The sequence below is a fragment of the Pseudorasbora parva genome, chromosome 6 (assembly GCF_024679245.1).
Source record: "Pseudorasbora parva isolate DD20220531a chromosome 6, ASM2467924v1, whole genome shotgun sequence".
Lineage (NCBI taxonomy): Eukaryota > Metazoa > Chordata > Actinopteri > Cypriniformes > Gobionidae > Pseudorasbora > Pseudorasbora parva.
Window position 1 is genome coordinate 15,632,513 of NC_090177.1, and position 20,376 is coordinate 15,652,888.

The following is a 20,376-nucleotide window of genomic DNA, read 5'->3' on the forward strand; positions in this document are numbered from 1 at the left end:
AAATGTCTATCCTGACAACATAACAGTAATATGCTTTATATAATGTGTTGTAACCACTGATCTATATAGAGAACCATCATTTATATAGATCAGTGGTTGTAACCCTATTAGGTTTTGGTTTTTGGTTTAACTATAGTGACACTATATAGCAGGGCCTTAACCGCCATAATTCCACCATTATTAAAAAAAAAATAATGCTAAATATTTCTTAAGATAATTTCACAAATACCATGGATTGAAAGCATGGTTATTATAATACGTAGCAATCCATGGTATTTATGCTTTCTGTAGCCTTGAAATAGCATTCATATTTGTTACTATGCAAAAAATAAAATTACCATTACCATGGTAACCATATTTCCTACAACATATCATCACTGTATTGATTATCCTATCTTAAAGTCATAGTTGAGGTATCTTCAAAAAAAGAGTGTGTGTAGCTTTCAGAATGATTTGTTTTTATTAATGGATTGAATGATTGATGTAACAACTTGTATTTTTTCAGAATAGGGCTATATATTGAGACGAAACATGTAGGTACTTTTTGTTCATACTTTTAACATACCTAAATCAGAGCAGCGACAACAACACAGTATGTAAGTAAGACTATGAGGGATATACTTGGGGTCAATGGCATATAATGTTACGCTGTAAAATAAATGCTGTATAAAGCTCCTAGGTCGCTTTATTGTTCCACAGCTCATGTTGTCTGGAGTTTTATTGTCTACTGAAATTTCTTTGAAACAGTGTTTGGACAGAAGAACCATCTATTCTAAACAAACCAATAAAGTATCTAAAGTTATCCTCCAGGACGTAAAAAAAATACACTGGTTTATAGTTTAAAAAAACTGGCCAGTGTAAAAAAAAAATGCACTGGTTTATAACAATTATACTATGTTGTTTTTTTTTTTTAAAGTATGCTTATATTTATTTTTATTCTTTTTAATTATTACTTTATTAAATGCATTGTTGTTTTGTGTTTGTGTTATATTTCTTCATATTTCGCTAAGAAAAAGGAGAAATAGTACGTTCCCGTGACAAAAAACCAGCAACGCGCCTCCAGGGCGATTGGGGCCGCTAATGCTCTTGAGCCGTCTGCTGTTCCAGCCGTTCGTGAGGGAGAGTACTGCGGATATTACGGCAATTTCTACAGAGTACAAGAGATAAACAAACATGTAATATTATACATAAGACATCTTTTAAATCAAAACTAAACCTGAGAAATTATCTTCGAATTTTTCGCAGCGTCGTCACTTTTTCTAAACGACCGGTAAAGGAAATTAATCTGTTTTCTTTCGAGCAAAACGAAGTTGTCTCACCAAAAGAAGGACGATGGGTGGGAAAATGGCGTGAAACGATGAGCTTTACTACATTCTTTATCTGACTGTTGTCAGAGGTAATTTACACTCTTATCTTGCCATATACCATAAAGTAAACACTTTATTTTATACGATATCTGTTTTCCCGCCAATTGATCTATGCAATGTAATAAATAAATGTGTTCGTCATGTGGAGGGTTTGTTAGTTACTGCTGAATTTAGTAATTTATCTAGAAATAATAAAATAAACTTATAATATATTTTCCATCTAATCCATTACCATCCGAATTTTTCTTTAGACAGACGTCTGTGATCCTCCCACAACCCAAAGGGAGACTGTAAGGACTGTTCATTTCATTTGTCATAAGTTCACTTGAATTGGAGGTCTAAAGTCATGGCTTGGGCTCTCAAACTACCTCTGGCCGATGAGGTGATCGAGTCTGGTCTGGTCCAGGACTTTGACGCCAGTCTGTCAGGGATCGGGCAAGAACTTGGAGCTGGTGCATACAGTATGAGGTGAGTTTGTGTTTGTTGTGTCCTAAGAATTGCATGGTTTGATAAATGTCATGTTTAGTTTAATTGTAGTTATACTATAATTATACTCTTTAAAATGCTGTATGTTTAGCTTTTTTTTTTTTTTTTGTCTTATTCAGGATTATGAGCGTTGATTTATCTAATTGACTTGCTTACTGTGTCTATGCCGAACCTCTGCTGTTCACATGTCACTCCTGGCTGTTAAAATGTCATGATGAATGTGACACCGTCTGACCTTCTGGAGAGGCACACTCTGACTCTGTATCTTGTGATGACTGTTGTGCATAAAATGATCCATTTAGAAAGTTACAGGTCTATTTGTGCCGAGGTTATTGTGTGTAGGATTTAATAAGGTGTTGTATCCCAAATTTGGGGTTTCAAGGGGTTTTTGTTTAAAGGGGTTATTACCATAGAGAGAAAAATGGACAAACCGCATGCAAACCCTATTTCAATTAGTTTTAGCTTTTTTTTTAAATTTTAAAGTAAAATTAATCACCCTGTGGAGAGGTAGTTTCACTCTGTCTAACCCCATTATCTGGTCTCCAGGCAACAAAATTGCTCTCTGCTATAAAACACGTTCCAGTCCGGCTTTGTCAACCATGATGATTTGCTCTTAGATGTTTGAATAGCATTAGAAATGTAATTATCGATCTTGTCTGAAATGTCCATGTACTGTAAAGAAAAACAAAACAAATAATGGTGCAAAATAATAAATTTATTTGAATATCCCCCCCACCCCTCTTGCTGTCTTCCAGTGATGTGCTAGCTCTCCCCATCTTTAAGCAGGAAGAGTCAAATTTACCCCCAGAAAGCGACAATAAAATCCTTCCCTTCCAGTACGTACTGTGTGCCGCCACCTCTCCTGCTGTCAAACTACATGATGAGACACTTACCTACCTCAATCAAGGTTTGTTCAGCAACACTGGCCGGAGAATGTCTGAACTTTCCTTTAATTCTTATGTTTGTTGAATTTTTTTTAAAAAAAGTTGTCAATATATAAATAAATAAAACCGTTTTTTTCCACCGTCTGCAGGACAGTCTTATGAGATTCGAATGCTGGACAATCGTAAAATGGGAGAGCTTCCTGAGATCAATGGGAAAATGGTGAAGGTGAGGATTTGCTGTCTATTCTTTCTTATCCCTCATAATTTAATTCTTCCCACATACAGTATTATACTCGCATCAATCTCTTTAGCTGTTTAAAATCTATTGTGCTCTGGTTAATCTCACTGTATTTTATCTGAAAAAGGCCTGATGAATCATATGTGCGTCTTGTGACTAACTGTGCTTGATCTCAACCGTTATTTTTTTTGTGGTTACTCCCTGCAGAGTATTATCCGTGTCGTGTTTCACGACCGCCGGCTTCAGTACACTGAACACCAGCAGCTAGAGGGATGGCGCTGGAACAGACCGGGAGACAGAATCCTTGATTTAGGTAAATACTGTAACTGATGACTTCACAGAAAGTGAAAGATCATATTATAAACTCTTCCCAGTAGTGTTGTCAAAAATATCGATATTTCGATATTTATTGATACTGGAATATATGAAATGATACGATTCTCAGTTTCTATAGTATCGATACCAGCTGCACTCTCCTCACCTCTCCGACCTACAGCGAGTTAACAAGTACCGCATATTCTCATTCAGCCTGGTTAACCTCTGAACACGGCGAACGTGTGTGCTGCTGGATTTTTCCTCATGACAGCGTGTTAGTGTGTGATCGGTCTGAATTTCGCGTGGGTTTGTGTATTGAAGAGTATTAACATAAACACAGTATTAACTCGCGTGAAGAGTATTAACATAAACACAGTCGTAAACAGTTCATGAAGAATGAGTTACAGGAACATGTTTAGGATCCATGCGTGCGTCATGTCTTAAAGGGACAGCAGTTGTTTGTTATTTAAACTACAAAAAGACAAACGATCACTCTGCTCTTGACTGATCAACTTGTGTAATTTTAATGGTTTCATCTGTAGGCTATTTCATTTTTTACAAAGAACATTATCTAATGTTGTTTTAAATGCAATTACTTAGCATTTTTTTTAAATTCAGTTTCTTATCTGAATGATAGACCTACCTGAAAAAATAAAGCAGTCTATTTCATTTGTATCTTTTATTCCATTGTATTTATTAGTGCTATTGTTTGTAATCTGTTTATTTGTTCTTATTTTAATAGTGTTTACCCATCTTTTTAAGTTCAATTTACCATTCGAAATCAAGCTTCCTTGTGCTGTGTGTAAGCTATTGCAACACTATTAACCCGTTGTAAAAAATACATTGAGTTAGCAAATATTTGTGAGAGAATTTTAATAGTAATTGATCAATAATTGTTCAAATTAAAACGATGCCCAACCCTAAGGAACATGTTGGCCACGTGAATTTTTTGTAAAAATAAAATAAAAAATGAATAATAACAAGTTCTGTTGTCATATTATTCATATTATCTTTTTTCTTCTTTTTTTTTTTTACTTTTTTTTTTTTTTTTTTTTTTTTACTGTGGTATCGATTTAGTATCGGTATCAAGATATTTTAGTCCGGTATCATATCGAAGTCATAATTTTGGTATCGTGACAACACTACTTCCCAGTAAGGTATTAATAAACAGATTGTGAGTAATTGTCACTCAAATATAAATGAACTACCAATATATCAGTGTTGTGGAAATGCAGGACTGTATTAGACATTTAATAACATTCTTGCACTGAAATCCTCAGATATCCCAATGTCGGTAGGGGTGGTCGATCCCAGGGCAAACCCTACACAGCTCAACACTGTGGAGTTCCTCTGGGACCCCTCGAAAAGGACCTCTGTGTTTATTCAGGTATCATAGACTGCTTTTGCTGACCTCAAGAACAACTCTCCCAGACACTGTCAGTGGAGCCCAGAATGAGGTTTGATCTGTCTTTGTTGTGTTTAAAAAAATAATAATATTTAGCCATTCATACACAATTTATGTACTTTGTCAATGACAATTTAAAGATGCACTATGTAGTATTTTTGCAGTAAAATATCCAAAACCCACTATGCCAGTGTTTTATTCAGTTGAGTTCTTACAATATCCCACATTTTTATAACTATTTGTAAATTGTGAGACAATTGCTATTTTAACCTAGGTGCCGGGACGTCTGAGCATAGCGTCTGAGGTAGTCGCCTACAAATTGCATCACCCTCGGTTTTCATTTTTTATTTGGCAGAATCGCTTTACTCTTAGCAGTGTGCAGCAAATGTCACAAATGTATCAATCAAGTGCTATTTCCGAGCGAACGCACAGAGTAACGTCATAACATAATTTTCAACACACTCAAATGTATCTAATATGCTTCGTGTCCTCATACTCATGTCCGGAAATAGTACAGATGCCCGGTGACTGTCCTGTCATAATAAAAGGCCCTGCTGCTCGTGAGCCATGTGTTGTTCATCTCTTTAAAAATCGCTCCAGTGGCCTTGCTCAGCTCCACAACACCTGGTCCTGCTCTGCTTCATACTACAGTAACGTTAATAACCGCATCCATCAACTTGATTTCTGCCAGAGTCCTGTTTTCCACCGGCTTTGATGTAAAGACTACGTCCCAAGATGCTGCGCTCAAACTTGGCATCATCAAACTACACCTTTGTTTTGAATATGCACCTTCTAGCGAATGGAAAAGTTGCATAGTGCATCTTTAAATTAGACTTCCTCATTAGGACTTTAGCTGCATTAAAGGGATAGTTTACTTTAAAAAATTACATTCTCTAATCATTGATCATCACCAAACCTGCATGACTGACTTTCTTTCTGCGGAACACAGAAGTAGATTGTTTGAGGAAACGTTTCAGCAGTTTTTGTCCATACGATAGAAGTCTTTAGGGTCCAAAGCAACACTACATATTATTGAATTTAATTCTGGGCAATGGACACTTTTTTTTTCTATTTTCCTTCAATTTTCATAAAATAAATATATATAATAATATATTGTTCACTGTTACTCATTATATTCCTGTTTGTTTAGGTCCACTGTATAAGCACAGAGTTCACCATGCGTAAGCATGGAGGAGAGAAGGGAGTGCCGTTCCGTGTTCAAATCGACACTTTCAAGGAGAACGAGGCTGGGGAGTACACTGAGCACCTGCACTCCGCCAGCTGCCAAATCAAAGTTTTTAAGGTGGGCCGAGACCTGCACTGATAAACATTTACAATGTGACAAACTCCATTTCAATGCAAGTCGTGTTGCACCAGTGCAACATAATTTTTGTGTAATGTTTCTACCGAAACCGAATTTCTTAAAAAATGTAATGCAAATACTTGGTCATTTTTTTGTTTAGCCTAAAGGTGCAGACAGAAAGCAGAAAACAGACAGAGAAAAAATGGAGAAACGAGCACCGCAGGAAAAGGAGAAATACCAGCCTTCATATGAAACCACTATTCTCACTGAGGTATGTCTGCTGCCAGGGTCGGCGTTTGCTATAGGCGAGCTAGGCGGTTGCCTAGGGCGACAATTGTGTTAGGGGCGCGAGCGCGCTCTAGTGCCGCCCATTACTTCCCATTAAGCATAGAATCGGAACAAGCGAAATACAACATAATGTTCATTAAACATGATCATCATAGGGCGCCCCCTCAGCCACACGTTTAATTACTTATCAACCTGATTATTAGATTGAATTGATGGTGATTATTGATTATTAGTTCAGGCGTTAGGTCAGGCAAGTGCTCATCTTGCGCGTTCATCAAAAATGAGGCGTCTAAACCCCGCGGATGCACAGGGACGGAAAAAAAGAAAAGAAAGAAAATCGAAAGAAAGCCCAGTATAGAGGTTAGTCTTCTTATCTCAGCCAATAAGTTCTCAAACAAAATAAAATTACTTAGTATCAATCTTATCAACTAATATTTATTTTATAAATATTATTAATATTGTCACTAGCTATCACTTGCTAGTTTTTTACATAATTACTTTACGTATTACAAACATAACTTCACTGACAATAATCAATAACCTACATGGATGTCATTTAAATATCAAAAGTCCAGTTCGTTATGGATATGGATAACGTAGGCTATGCATGTTATTTATGAAAAGTACAAACGCTCTCTACGTGGGCGTCGGAAGGAAATTAATACGGCCTCTCGTTTTTTGTTTTTTTTACTGGAGCAGCCTAATGAAAGATGCCATATTATTTACATTAAAGAGAAGACAAATATGCTGTGTGCACCAAATTCTTTACAGTGGCTGTAGTGTAATGGTAAGACGCACGGCATCAAAATATGATGCAGATTGATCATAGGTTCGATCCCGCCTTTTGCCACACTCGCTCTATTCCCTTTTCCCATCACATATCAGATCGGAAAGGCATTTATTTTCAATAAAAAGTGAGAAAATGTGTTTAATAATAAGTGCTTCTCGGTTAGGGGTAGGCCTAGGAAAACAGACATGTGCTGAATTAGAATAGAGACGATAAAAGTGACTGGGGTGGAGGGGTGGGGGGCGCAAAACTCCCTCTCGCCTAGGGCAACCAAAGAGCTAGAGCCGGCCCTGTCTGCTGCCTTGAAAGTATGGGTTTGATATATGACATACGATACGTTTCAGGAAGTTATAATGTATCATCAACATACCTTCAGATGTTGATTCATTTTTATTTTTTGACTAGGAAGAGATGATAGCTTTAACTCGCACGCCGTGTCGCTGATTGAACTGATGCGCATACACAGTGATCAGTCACGTCACATTAAAGAGTGTCAAAATGGCATTTATTGTTTGAATTTCTTTATAAAATGGACGGAACACTTAATATGGTTCTGTGGGAACTCGGATTGAAGCATGTTCCGTGCTAAAAACAAGCTGACTGTTAATAATTGTATTCAGAACTATTCGGTACACACGGTTTAGTACCAATACGTGTACAGTTACACCCCTAATACAGCATCTATGTATGTGCGTGCATTAACCGGCCACATTATTAGGTACACCTGTTCAACTGCTTATTGACGTAAATATCTAATCAGCCAATCACATGGATGAAAATGACTTTTTTGATGCAAAAGGTCAGAGGAGAATGGCCAAACTGGTTTGAGCTGATAGAAAGGCAACAGTTGTTCCATCTCAGTTTGCCTACTTATACTATGCCCTAAAGGTATGTTCTGTTTTTATGAAGAAAAGTACATGCTTTTGAGTGTGTAGCAGAAGATGCAAGCTTTGGGACATACTACTTTGTCATCAGCAGATAACTCACATATCTACTTGTTACAATTGAGGTGTGCAGAAGTGCATCTCTGAAAGCACAACACTTCGAGCCTTAAGGGAGATGAACTACAGCAGAAGACACACCGGTGCCACTCCTGTCAGCTAAGAACAGGAAACTGAGGCTACAATTCACATGGGCTCACCAAAATTAGACAATAGATTAGAAAAATATTGCATGGTCTTGCGAGTGTCGATTTCTGCTGTGACATTTAGATGATAGGGTCAGAATTTGATGAAAACACCATAAAACATGGGTCCATCCTGCCTTGTATCAACGTTTCAGGCTGCTGCTGGTGTGACAAATCTTTTCTTGAGTGTTTGCTCAAATTAGTTCCACAGTCACCAGATCTCAATCCCATCACCACCTTTGGGATGTGGCGGAACAGGAGATTTGCATCATGGATGTGCAGATGACAAATCTGCAGCAACTGTGTGATGCTATTATGTCAATATGGACCAAAATTTCCTGAGGAGTGTTTCCAGCACCTTGTTGAATCAATGCCACGAAGAATGGAGATCATTCTGGAGGCACTAGGTACTATTAAGGGTGTACATAATAAAGTGGCCAGTGAGTGTGTGTGTGTATGTCACCAGAGACCCAATATGCGGAGTATTGCAATGACATATTTTTTTTGACATATATTTTTTTCTAAATGTTTTTCCAAATGAAAACTTTGTCCACGTGTTATCTAATAAGATAACGTTATTAATCTGTTCATTTCACATATGTCCATTTCCTTCATCCCTTCCTTGTGCAATATTCTCCATCCTTTATTTTATTATTATTTTTTAAACTTGATTATGATATGTGATGATATTGTATTTTTTTTGTATGTATCCAGTGCTCTCCATGGCCTGAGGCTACATATGTCAACAACTCCCCATCACCAGGTTTCAACAGCTCCCACAACAGCTTTTCTGTGAATGAAGGGTAGGGAACATTGATCAACATTTTCTGAACTTAATACATATTCCTCAGGCAATTTGGTCCACACTTGCATAGAAAATGCATTGTTAATAAACCATTTTACTTCAGTAATATGGCATATAAATAAGCAAAAAATGATACGTAATACAAAAAAAGAAAATAAAGTATATTTTGTTAAAAGGCTAGGAGACATTTGTCTTCCTTGGAATTGCATGCACTGATTTACATTCATGTGTGGCCATCTAATGGCTTATGGGTTTGTCTTGCAGAAATGGTTCACCCAGTCACCAGCCGGAGCCTGTCGTACAGTTAGCAGATGTGAGTGAATTTGTTCTCTTCACCCATCTTCTTTCATATGTGAGATCCACTGCTCTCAATAGAATAAAAGTTACATTCATTAAACGTTTCTAGTGATTAGCATCACTATGTCCATATATGTACAATGAGATATGATATAGGCAAACTATGTAGCACACTGAGATGTAGTCTGTGATTTATTCATCCCAATGTCCTCCTGTGTTATTCTTCTCTTACAACATTTCTGCATTCTACATTCTCTCATTTGAATGAAAGTATGATTGTACAAGCAAATATATCTATTCTATTTACATTTGTGTGGGATTTAATTCATAACGATCATGCTCTCTTTACTAAACAAGTAGTTGAGTTAAATTGGGAATGGAATGGTCAATAGCTACTCTTAAATATTGTGTGTGTGTATGTGTGTGTGGCATGCTCCATTCTTTCATGTTTCCATGTACATTAATAATGTCAGAAGAACTACAGCAGTGCATCAAAAACCCTTTGTTTTCATTCATATTGTTGCAGTTGCTATTATCAGTCCCGTAATGTTTTTTTTAAATTTAGTTTTTTAGTTTTTTGTTGTTTTTTTTGTTTTTGCATGTTGCTTAGCACATTTTCAGATTATGTAATGGCCTTTGTAGGTATTTTTTTAGATCAATGTAAAACCGCATAGGGGTGGGCAGCATGACCAAAATGTTAGATCTAGTTTTTCTAGAGGAAATTCAATATGTATTTGTTTACATTACACAGTCACCAAAATTGATATAATATATATATTTAATCCATTATATTAATCCATTAAATCATACCAATACTAATACCAATTATTAATCCATTCATTCAATTTTATTTTGTTTTATTTTCTGTGAGTAAATTTGTAAAGCTTGCCACAGATAAACCATGGCATGGCATTATTTACTGTTGCACTGTGTATGTCATATTGCCCAGCCCTTATATATTTTGTTAAAAACAATATATACACTACTGTTCAAAAGTTTGGCCTCAGTAAGATTTTTTTTAAAGAAATTAATACATTTATTCAGCAAGGATGTGTTAAACTGAGCAAAGGTGACAGTAAAGATATGTATAATGTTACAAAAGATTTGTATTTCAAATGAATGCTGTTCTTTTTAAAATTTTATTCATCAAAGTATCCTGAAAAAAGTATAACGGTTTTCAAAAAAATATTTAAGCAGCACAAGCGTTTTTAACATTGATTATAATAAATGTTTTTTTATTAAATCAGCATATTATAATGATTTCTAAAGGATCATGTGACACTGAAGACTGGCGTAATGATGCTGAAAATTCAGATTTGACTTCACAGGAATAAATTATTGTAAAATAACTTTTACTGTATTTTTGATCAAACAAATGCATTCTTGGTGAGCTTAAAAGACAATTGTTTTGAACAATAGTGTATACAGGTACCAAATTCGATGTAAAAGAACAGGTACTGGTTAATCTGATTGGTTTGGAACTTTTTTCTTTGATTTCCTCATGCCTCTTTGTGATAGTTTGTTGTAACTAATAGACTTTTAAAATGACTCCAAACATTACATTATTTTTGCATTAGTTTATAGGATGTTATGTGAGGTTTTAGCCCATTTTTATTGTTTCATTCATAACATATAAGCCCCGTTAGTCACCACATACTTCCTCATAACAAGATAATAACACTCAAGACAAATCTGAGATTTTAAAACTGAGAGACCGTTCTGCCTTACAGTTGTCGTGCCACCTACTTACAAGAGACAGTGAAAGCAATCAGGTACATGAATTTATTTGCTAATATGAATGTTGAAATGTTTGTTTGCCAAAGGGTTGGTTGTGTGCAAAGGATTTTAAGTTAATAAATCTGTTAATGAACTCATATAGAAGAAAATTTGAAGTGGGTTCAACTAAGGCCAGACAGTTTAAAGGGGTGTGTCTGACTTCAGTGAAGGGATTGTTCAATGGAAAAACCAGACAAATTATGATCAGTTTATGGTCAGTGTGCTAAGGCATATTTTGTCCTTTCTCTTTGCCCCCGAACAAACAGAATCTGTTGCCCACGGCAACGCCACAGGAAGCACAGCAGTGGCTCCATAGAAACCGTTTTTCCCCATTCTGCCGTCTCTTCTCAAACTTCTCGGGTAAAGGGACAATCGGGCTTACATAAGTGTGCATCACATTCCATACAGCTCTCACATCAGGCTTTGCTCACTCAGCAACCATACAGTGCCACACCTGTCTTTACATCACTCTCATTCAGATAACACATGCTCTCCAATCTCATTCTCTCAGCATAATTTGTTCAGAAAGATGTAATATGCCTCTTTAGTCCATATTACTTTTTGTATGGTATGAAAGAATTTTCGTGTGAATGCGACAACTGTCTTTTGACATCCCCTTTAGGTGCTGATCTGCTAAAGCTGACCCGAGAGGATGTCATCCAGATCTGTGGACCTGCTGATGGCATTCGACTATTTAACGCTCTCAAAGGGCGGTACGTATCTGTTATCTGTGTACATTTACATGTACACTACACTCTTTTGCTCACCACGGCAGCATTTATTTAACCCTCTGGTGCTCTTTGTAAAAAAAAAAAAAAAAGTTTTGTTTAGAGATTTTTACTTTGTCGGACTTGTACTCCTCGCTGTCAAAAATGGCCGCATTGGAAATGAATGGGAATCGACTTTCTGTGCTCCAAAGCATTCAAGATTTAAGACAGTTTAAGTTTCATTTCATTAAGACATTTCATTTTCAGGTCTTTGCTCAATAAGTGGTTAATGGGAATACATGGATTATAACTACTGCATAAATATCATTTGGTACCATACAGGGCCGGCGTTTGCTATAGGCGAGCTAGGCGGTTGCCTAGGGCGACAATTGTGTTAGGGGCGCGAGCGCGCTCTAGTGCCGCCCATTACTTCCTATTAAGCATATAATCGGAACAAGCGAAATACAACATAATGTTCATTAAACATGATCATCATAGGGCGCCCCCTCAGCCACATGTTTAATTACTTATCAATTATTGGATTGAATTGATGGTGATTATTGATTATTAGTTCAGGCGTTAGGTCAGGCAAGTGCTCATCTTGCGCGTTCATCAAAAATGAGGCGCCTAAACCCCCCGGGTGCACAGGGACGGAAAAAGAGAAAGGAAGAAAATCGAAAGAAAGCCCAGTATAGAGGTTAGTCTTCTTATCTCAGCCAATAAGATGTCAAACTAAATAAAATTACTGAGTATCAATCTTATCAACTAATATTTATTTTATAAATATTATTAATATTGTCACCAAGCTATCACTTGCTAGTTTTCTACATAATTACTATACGTATTGCAAACATAACTTCACTGACAATAATCTACAATAACCTACATGGATGTCATTTAAATATCAAAAGTCCAGTTCGTTATGAATATGGATAACGTATGCACGTTAGTTATAAAAAGTACAAACGCTCTCTACGTGGGCGTCGGAAGGAAATAAATACGGCCTCGTTTTTTTTTTTTTTTTTTTTTAATGGAGCAGCCTAACGATAGATACCATATTATTTACATTACATTGCTAGGGCAACCAAAGAGCTAGAGCCGGCCCTGGTACCATAAAAGCTCCATCAAATACCAAATATTAAATAAAAAAACATTGAACTACAACATAGCACATTCATTGAATTGAAATTAAAAACAAATTGGTCATTTTATGTCGTCTTATATGTTGGTAGTGAGAATTGGACCCTAAATTAAAGTGTGACCATATTTCTGTATAAACCAATTATTCAGTATTCTTTAAATAGAAAGTTTAAAAGAACAGCATTCATTAGGAATTGTTACAAAAATGTTCTATGTAAAAGTCTTTGCTGTCACTTTTGATTTATGTAATGAATCTATGAAAAAAAAAAAAATTACTTTTATTTAAAGTACCCTATTACTTTGAACAGTAGTCTATTTCTCCATTCAGTTTCCATGTTTAGATTTTTATAGGCTGTTGGTGTTTATGTATTATGAACGTATTATGTATGTGTCCGTACAGGGTGGTCCGTCCACGACTCACCATCTATGTGTGCCAGGAGTCCCAACAGGCTCGTGAACAGCAGCAGAAACATGAGAATGGAGACGGGACTAGCAACACTTTTTTCGGTGTGTTTGACATCATCTAGATCAAAAGAAATATCAACTGAAATGTGATTTTAAATTTCTGCTTAGCTATTGTAGAAATAAAATATATTTTTTCCTTGTCTGCATGCTCTGGTTATGTCAGCAAAATAGAAAAGCTTTTTAGAGCTTTTTTTTTTCTCTTTAGAAAAAGTATGCTCTTATGTGCAATATGACCTGGGACATAGTAAGGGGTGGACATGAATATTTGAATATTAGTTTGGTGGGTTGGTATTCGATTTTCAATTTTGGGATATTAATATTTGTTGTGTTTTGTTATTTTCTCGCACACCTGGCATCCCGCTCGAAGCGGTTCTTATTCGCACTTGAAAATGTTTACGCTATAACATTTGGAGAAATATTTTTTTACAATTATCTCGATATACTTATGTTATACTTGTTATACTTAATAAATATATTTGCTTCTTCTTAGCCTACTAAAGTGTTGCAACTGGAGTATTCTCAGTCTAGAACGCACAACTGCATGAGCTTGTATGGACAGAAGTGCATGCCTGAGCTTGTATTTTGGGTTAAGCTGCTGGTTTGACGTTGTGGAAAATAGAATAGAAAAAAAATGCATTAGCCTGTTAAGGGTTGTGACGACCAGTGTCACCGACAGGGGCTTTTAAGTCGCTAATTCTAAACCGAAAGTAAAATGCGCATGGCTGCTCTGGCATTCATAACGGAGTGGAGCAAAGAGAGTGTTTTCAATTAATTCAGTGAATGACCTGAAAGCACGCCAGTGGACACGCACCGTGAATGACTGCGGCTGTGAAAGAATGATAGCACGGTCATGCACATTTTACTTTTGCGAATTTGTGCAAAATGGTAGTTTCATTAGCCTATTATTATTAATAGAAAAACACAACAACAAAACATTACAATGACAGACTTAAATAGCTTTTACATTTCGCTTTGAAATCAAACCTTCCACGATCATCGTTCTCGTGATGAATGAAATCTAATTCCTGCTGCTGGTCTGTGCTGCGACTCATTTAGCTCACGCCGCACGTTCAGTTTTCATTTGTAGTGTCTGTTCTCTAACTGAATACAATTATTTTATTACTATAAAGAATAATCAAAATGATGTAACCAGTGTTGGGGCTGACAATTGCAGCAAGCCTATTTCCTGTTGTTATCAATCTAAATGAATCATGAATGTTTGAGGTGCGTTGCTTCTCGAGATTCCTGTCTTTATTAGAGAGAAGAATATGTTCAGTCCCTTTCCTCCAAAGCTTCGAATATCCTGTGTTGATTAGTACTACCAAAGCGTTGAAGCAGAAATGGTGTTCGGACCAGTCCTAGACATAGTAAATGGGGTCAAATAACCTGAAAAACATAGATAGGGTCAGTATTAATTTCATGTTGTCAGGTGTTTTTAAATGTCTTATTTGAATGTTTTTGCTTCTCTTTTCTTTTTTCTATGCAGCGATTTGTTGATTAGGGTCTCATGTTTCTTTACCCCCATCTTAGTGTATCATGCTATCTATCTGGAGGAGTTAACAGCTGTTGAACTGACGGAAAAGTTGGCTCAGCTCTTCAGCATCTCTCCGCGCCAGATCAGTCAGATCTTCAAGCAGGGACCCACTGGTATCCATGTGTTAGTCAGTGATGAGGTAATAAGAGCATCTACAGGCTTTCTATTTCTTCTTTGTTTTGGCAATTCACCAGTTTAGTTTTCCTTGCCCCAAACTGTGATCGATATAGAAACATTCACTTTAAAAGCATGGCATAGATCACTTTTCTGTTGACATTAACCCTATTGCTACTTAATAGAGGGCAAGCCTAAAGCTGTTTTCACACTTTGTTTCGATTGTTTGGTCTGAAGATGCATTGCAAGAGATGCAAGCTGCTCGCCAAAGGCCATTTCTGCAGCGCTTGCAGAATCTGCTGCTGTGCTTGCATTGCATCAGTTGTTATCAATCCATCATCGATAGCGGTTCATTTCCACAAATAAGAGCAGATTGCTTTCATACCGATGTGCGACATACTGGAGTGCTCATGTACCGCGTGCACCCAAGTTTGCTAAATGTTCTTGCTGACCAAATGCACTAAGATTTGTGCCAAAAGCTCTAGAATGAAAATGGCCTCACTGCAACCCATTTTACCTCTGTAATGTGGCATATTTCCAAATTATATTCAGAATTGATTAAGAAAAAGGTGCCAGGACATTTTATTCATTGGTAATTGATTGGAATTAAAAAGTGAAGGTTAAATACTGGAATTAAGACTGAAGTTTAGATGAGAAGATTTTAGAATAAAATAAGAATGCATGGTTGTTGTTGTTGTAACATGCACCATAAGACCAGGAACTAGGGGTGGGCGATTTTGCCTCAAATTTATTTCACGATATTTAAAAAAATATTTTCGATAATGGTATTTATGACGATAAAGAAAAAATATACAGAACATTTTATTGGTGATTACAGCTGGTAGGCAGCAGCATTTATTAGTGCTAACAAAATGAAGGACATTTTCCATCCTTTTCCAGTGAGCTACTGTCATTGATGAGATGACCTAATACCTAATTCGAAATGTAAATGTATTGTCATAAGGTGGCAGTAGCAGAATCACAGTCACACAACACGAGTCAAATGGAAGTAAAGTAAAAAATGTAGCCTTGGTACAAGTTGGTAGTGTTTTCACTGGAAATCTTAAGTAAAAGTATAACACAACTTCTTAACATTTCAGTTTAACAATAACTAAAGTAATGTATGCCATGGTCTGTCTGAATGTTCGATTCTGATTGGCAGGAATGTATGCAAAAAAAAAAGTTAAATGCACAGGTAGTTCAAAGTCAGTTGAATCACCACTCTTTAATATGCTGTTTTCATTAAAGCGTGCACACACGTGCACGTCACTCCCATACAGAGAGCGGAGATCATGCATTCAGGAGCGCACAAACTTATCAACGCCTGTGACTTTTAGCAATAAAATAGCTAAGCTACTGGATCACTACATTATATTTCTCAGCGACAACGGTGTTGCATTGCTATTTTTAAGTAATAAATGCACATCTTCATTGTTAAGAGAGACGCTTAACAAACACAGTCACAAATCTCTCTCTCTCTCTCTCTCTCTCTCTCTCTCTCTCTCTCTCTCTCCCTCTCTTCTAAAGAGTTTTTGTGTGCATTAGGGAATGAAAATGGAAAATGCACCATATGTGTCATTGCCTCGGGTATCATTAAGGTTTTAACAGTATTACTACTCTTACCAATACTGCTTATCGATCCGGTACTTGAACGGTATCCTTATCGGTTCTTTTTGTTAGACTTCATTAAAAAGAAAAATTAAGAAAATAATTAAAGGTGCCCTAGAATGAAAAATTGAATTAACCTGGCCTTGGATGAAATTTGAAGCAGAACATCTCACATGGAGATTGCTGAAATGCAGCTTGCTTGTTTATTGGTGTTTTCAGATCATCCGTGCGAGAGAGAGCTCGCATGCATGTGGTTACCAGATTGGACATGTTTCGGTAAAACATCTGAGAGTATACGAGTTTCTCACAGAAAATCTCTGTTTGGGGGATTTAGTGACTGAAATCAGGCAACCGGAAGTACGCGGGCTCTTTCTCGCGTGCGGATGATCTGAAAACACCAATAAATAAGTAGGCTGCATTTTATCAATCTCCATTTGAGATGTCTTGCTTAGTGTCATTCAGCCGGTCTGTGTTTTGTCAGGACGGTCAGGACTCATGAGCCGCTTTACTGAACTGCTGTGAGCTGTGAGCTGCTGAAATAAGCCAATCAGAGCAGAGCTCAACATTAATATTCATAACCCTTCCAAAAAAGGCAAAAACAGAGCATTACATCCTAGGGACAATTCATAGGGTTGTAAATGGACCTGTAACACTGTGTCTAGACAAATTTTGCCCTTAAATAACCCAAATACCCTCTGTGTAGATATCAGAGAACAATTGAACATATTGTTTCAAATCATTCTAGGCACCTTTAACATTGCTTTATAATCAGAACATGTAAAATATCTATAGTAAAATAAACAGCAATGTTTAAAAAAAAAAGAATATAAAGCATATATCACCAGTGCATTTTTACAGGCATTTTTTATTTATATATGCATATGATAAGAACAAGAAACAAAGTACAAACAAATGGTCAGATAAATACAGTAAATATACAATAAAACAAAGACTGGCTGGATGGTGCCTTACATGGCTGACATCGCCATCGGTGTGAGAATGTGAGGCAAAATGTAAAGCTCTTTGGATGGCCAAAGGGTCTGTTGAAAGCGCTATATAAATGCAGTCCATTTACCATTTAAAAATTAAAATTAGCTCTGTATTGCATATGAATGTTATAGATCTCTAGCCTAGAAATCTAGACGCACCCTAGCTGTAGCAAATTTAATTTGCAACAAGTGTAGTCTAGCAACTCTCAATAGACTTCTTAGCTGAAAAAAAAACTAACTCTGGTCAGGCCAATCACATCGTGTATAGAGTCGGTGGGCGGGCTTAAAATGATGACAGCAGAATTGCAGAGGATCCGCGTGCTACTTGTAAACAAAGAAGCTGGCGAACGGCAGTCTTTCGAAATGGCTTTGGCTGCAACTCTGGAAGACTTGGAGTTAAGCTTTTCTCTGAGAAAAGAACAAAGAGAACGGCACTGAAGTCATTCTTATAAAGGGAAGATGTGTTCAGAGTTTTGTCAGCCGGATACAGCGAAAGTTTAATTATCAACTAGCTCCACTTCACGTTGCTCTGGTTGGTGTAGCGCTATCCTATCGCGTGCAGAGGGAGTTTGAAAGACAACCGTTTATCCCGCCTCTCAGATTGAGCCCTGTCAATGGTGAGTTCCCAGACCAAACATCTTGATATGGGTCTGGCTTGTAAGGCTGAGATATCTCATTATGAACATTAATCCATGCATTTAATTTAATATTTTTTTTACTTCTGTTTAATCCAAATGTCAGTCTTGGGAGTGAAATGACAGACGTCTCTCTCGCATTCAAAATCCAATAACAGTGTTAGAACCAAATGCCTGCCTAAATTTTTTTATTTTTGATAATCGGTTACACATATACGTCACAATATGGAAGAAAAGATCTGTTGCTACTTCCATTAATTTGCAACTTTTAGTACGCAACGCAAGATCTCTTATTCTCTCTTTTTCTTTATATTCTCATTCAAACAGATGATTCAGAACTTTCAAGATGAGATGTGTTTTGTCCTGGACACAATGAAAGGTATGAGCAAGCCAGTGTTTTTTTTTTTTTTTAAAGTACAGAGAAATTTTAACCGACATTTCTTTGTTTCCTTGTCTTTGTAACCTCTGTTTTATAACTTGCACTCTTTTAAATGAATTTCAGCTGAAACGAACGATGGCTATCACATCATTTTGAAGTGAAGACAAAGGATGAGGGGGGAGTGAACAGTCCCCTTATGTTTTTCTTAAGATTCAACCCACAGCCCATTCTCTGCACACTTCCTGGACCTTGCTGAAGATCGCTTTGCTTGGAATAGTAATGGAGACGATCATGGGAGAGGGAAAAAAGGCACCTGACCCATTTTGAAACCCTCACTGTTGTTGTCTGTGGAGAACGTGCTGCCTTTTTAAATTTCTTCCCATTTACACAAAATGAAACGAATCATAGAATTTCTATTTTATTAACTTTCTTTGCATCAATTTTCTCTTTTTAAAGGCAGAAGAAAATAGGTTTTGTCTCATGTAATATGTACTAAGGCTGTACTGGCCCAAACAGAGAATTGGCTGGTGTTAAATACAGTATTATTTGGTGTTGTCAACCTGGATGTCATTGGAGTATTTTAGCTGCATATGCTAGAATTCCATGTGAAGTGCAATCCACATGTCTCAATGAATACACGCTTTATAAACAGCACTGTAAAAAGTGGAAGCTTGCGTATCAAACGGAGACAGAGATTCCAGTGACGCTTATGAAATAGCATCTAATCGTGGTGAACGTTATCGTTGGTACCGTTGCCTGTTGAAAAAGATGGCCAGTTCCATTCATATTGTCACTCCACTTCTAAATAAAGGATTCGGTGCAGAATGAATGAAATTCGCTCGATACTGCCACCCTAACGTCAATTTCAGTTTCTTTAATTGTCGGTTTCACGGCGAGCAGCTTGACTGACGCATTGCTGCACAAGTCGCTGATGTTCCTTGCAAGTTAATTGTTGATTTTTATTTTTTTAAGGCTTGTTCAGGCAACTCTTTATGACTGTTGGGCATGATATTAGGTTCTGTAGCTTTGATATCGGATGATTCTTCAGGTGCTGCTGCGAATGCACGTTATTTTACAGACGGGAGATGAGCAGGAGCATTGGGCATTATATATGTGCGTCTTATTTTATTTTTTTAACATTGTGCTTAACATCCCTCTCCACTTGTTTTTTCATCCTTGTTGCATATGCTAGAATAGTTTTTACAAATGTCAGACTTGGCAGAGCATTATTTTATGGTATAAAAAAAGATCATGTTTTTACTTTTCGTTTTGTTTCCTTTTGGATATGACCACTGATGTACTAATATTTCAGGTGGGGTAAAGGGGAGAAATATTGCACTGCATGAGAAAAGGCAGCCATGGTTAGTGCTAGACGCAAGCCAGACCAAGATGGTAAAGACGTGAGGTATTGTCTGTGACCCTTTACCGTGTCATTGCAATGATTAAAATGACTTACCTTGAATCAAGCATTTTTGTTTTGTGCTACATTAATTCTTTCTCACACAACGCTTAACAGAATAGAGACACTATGGCTAAAACCATTGCTGGCAATTTATCGGCAAGATGAGTGGCTTCAAAAGGCATTTGTTACCTGGGTGAATTTCACAAAAATATATCTTGTAACTGTTCACTTCAAATTTATTTGGAGCAATTATATTTTATTTTCTGTATTTTATAAAGAAAATTAAAAAAAATATTTTAACATTAAAAAATAAACAAATAATACAA

At 36.7% G+C, this 20,376-nt stretch overlaps 1 protein-coding gene across 2 annotated transcripts; it reads left to right on the forward strand.

Annotated features, from left to right (window-relative positions):
* The first annotated feature begins 1,089 nt into the window (after nt 1–1,089).
* Nucleotides 1,090–20,115, forward strand: tfcp2 (transcription factor CP2). Of its 2 annotated transcripts, XM_067445787.1 has the most exons (17): nt 1,091–1,396; nt 1,619–1,835; nt 2,609–2,760; nt 2,887–2,963; nt 3,183–3,288; nt 4,571–4,677; nt 5,846–5,998; nt 6,159–6,269; nt 8,914–9,002; nt 9,269–9,317; nt 11,032–11,073; nt 11,344–11,437; nt 11,700–11,790; nt 13,325–13,431; nt 14,920–15,062; nt 18,597–18,648; nt 18,772–20,115. In XM_067445787.1, the coding sequence occupies exons 2-17, from the start codon at nt 1,714–1,716 to the stop codon at nt 18,807–18,809; spliced, it is 1,533 nt and encodes a 510-aa protein (XP_067301888.1). In that variant the 5' UTR covers nt 1,091–1,396; nt 1,619–1,713; the 3' UTR covers nt 18,810–20,115. The 2 variants fall into 2 exon arrangements, with proteins under 2 accessions (XP_067301889.1, XP_067301888.1); XM_067445788.1 differs by lacking the exon at nt 11,032–11,073 and having other exon boundaries at nt 1,090–1,396.
* Nucleotides 20,116–20,376: the final 261 nt, after the last annotated feature.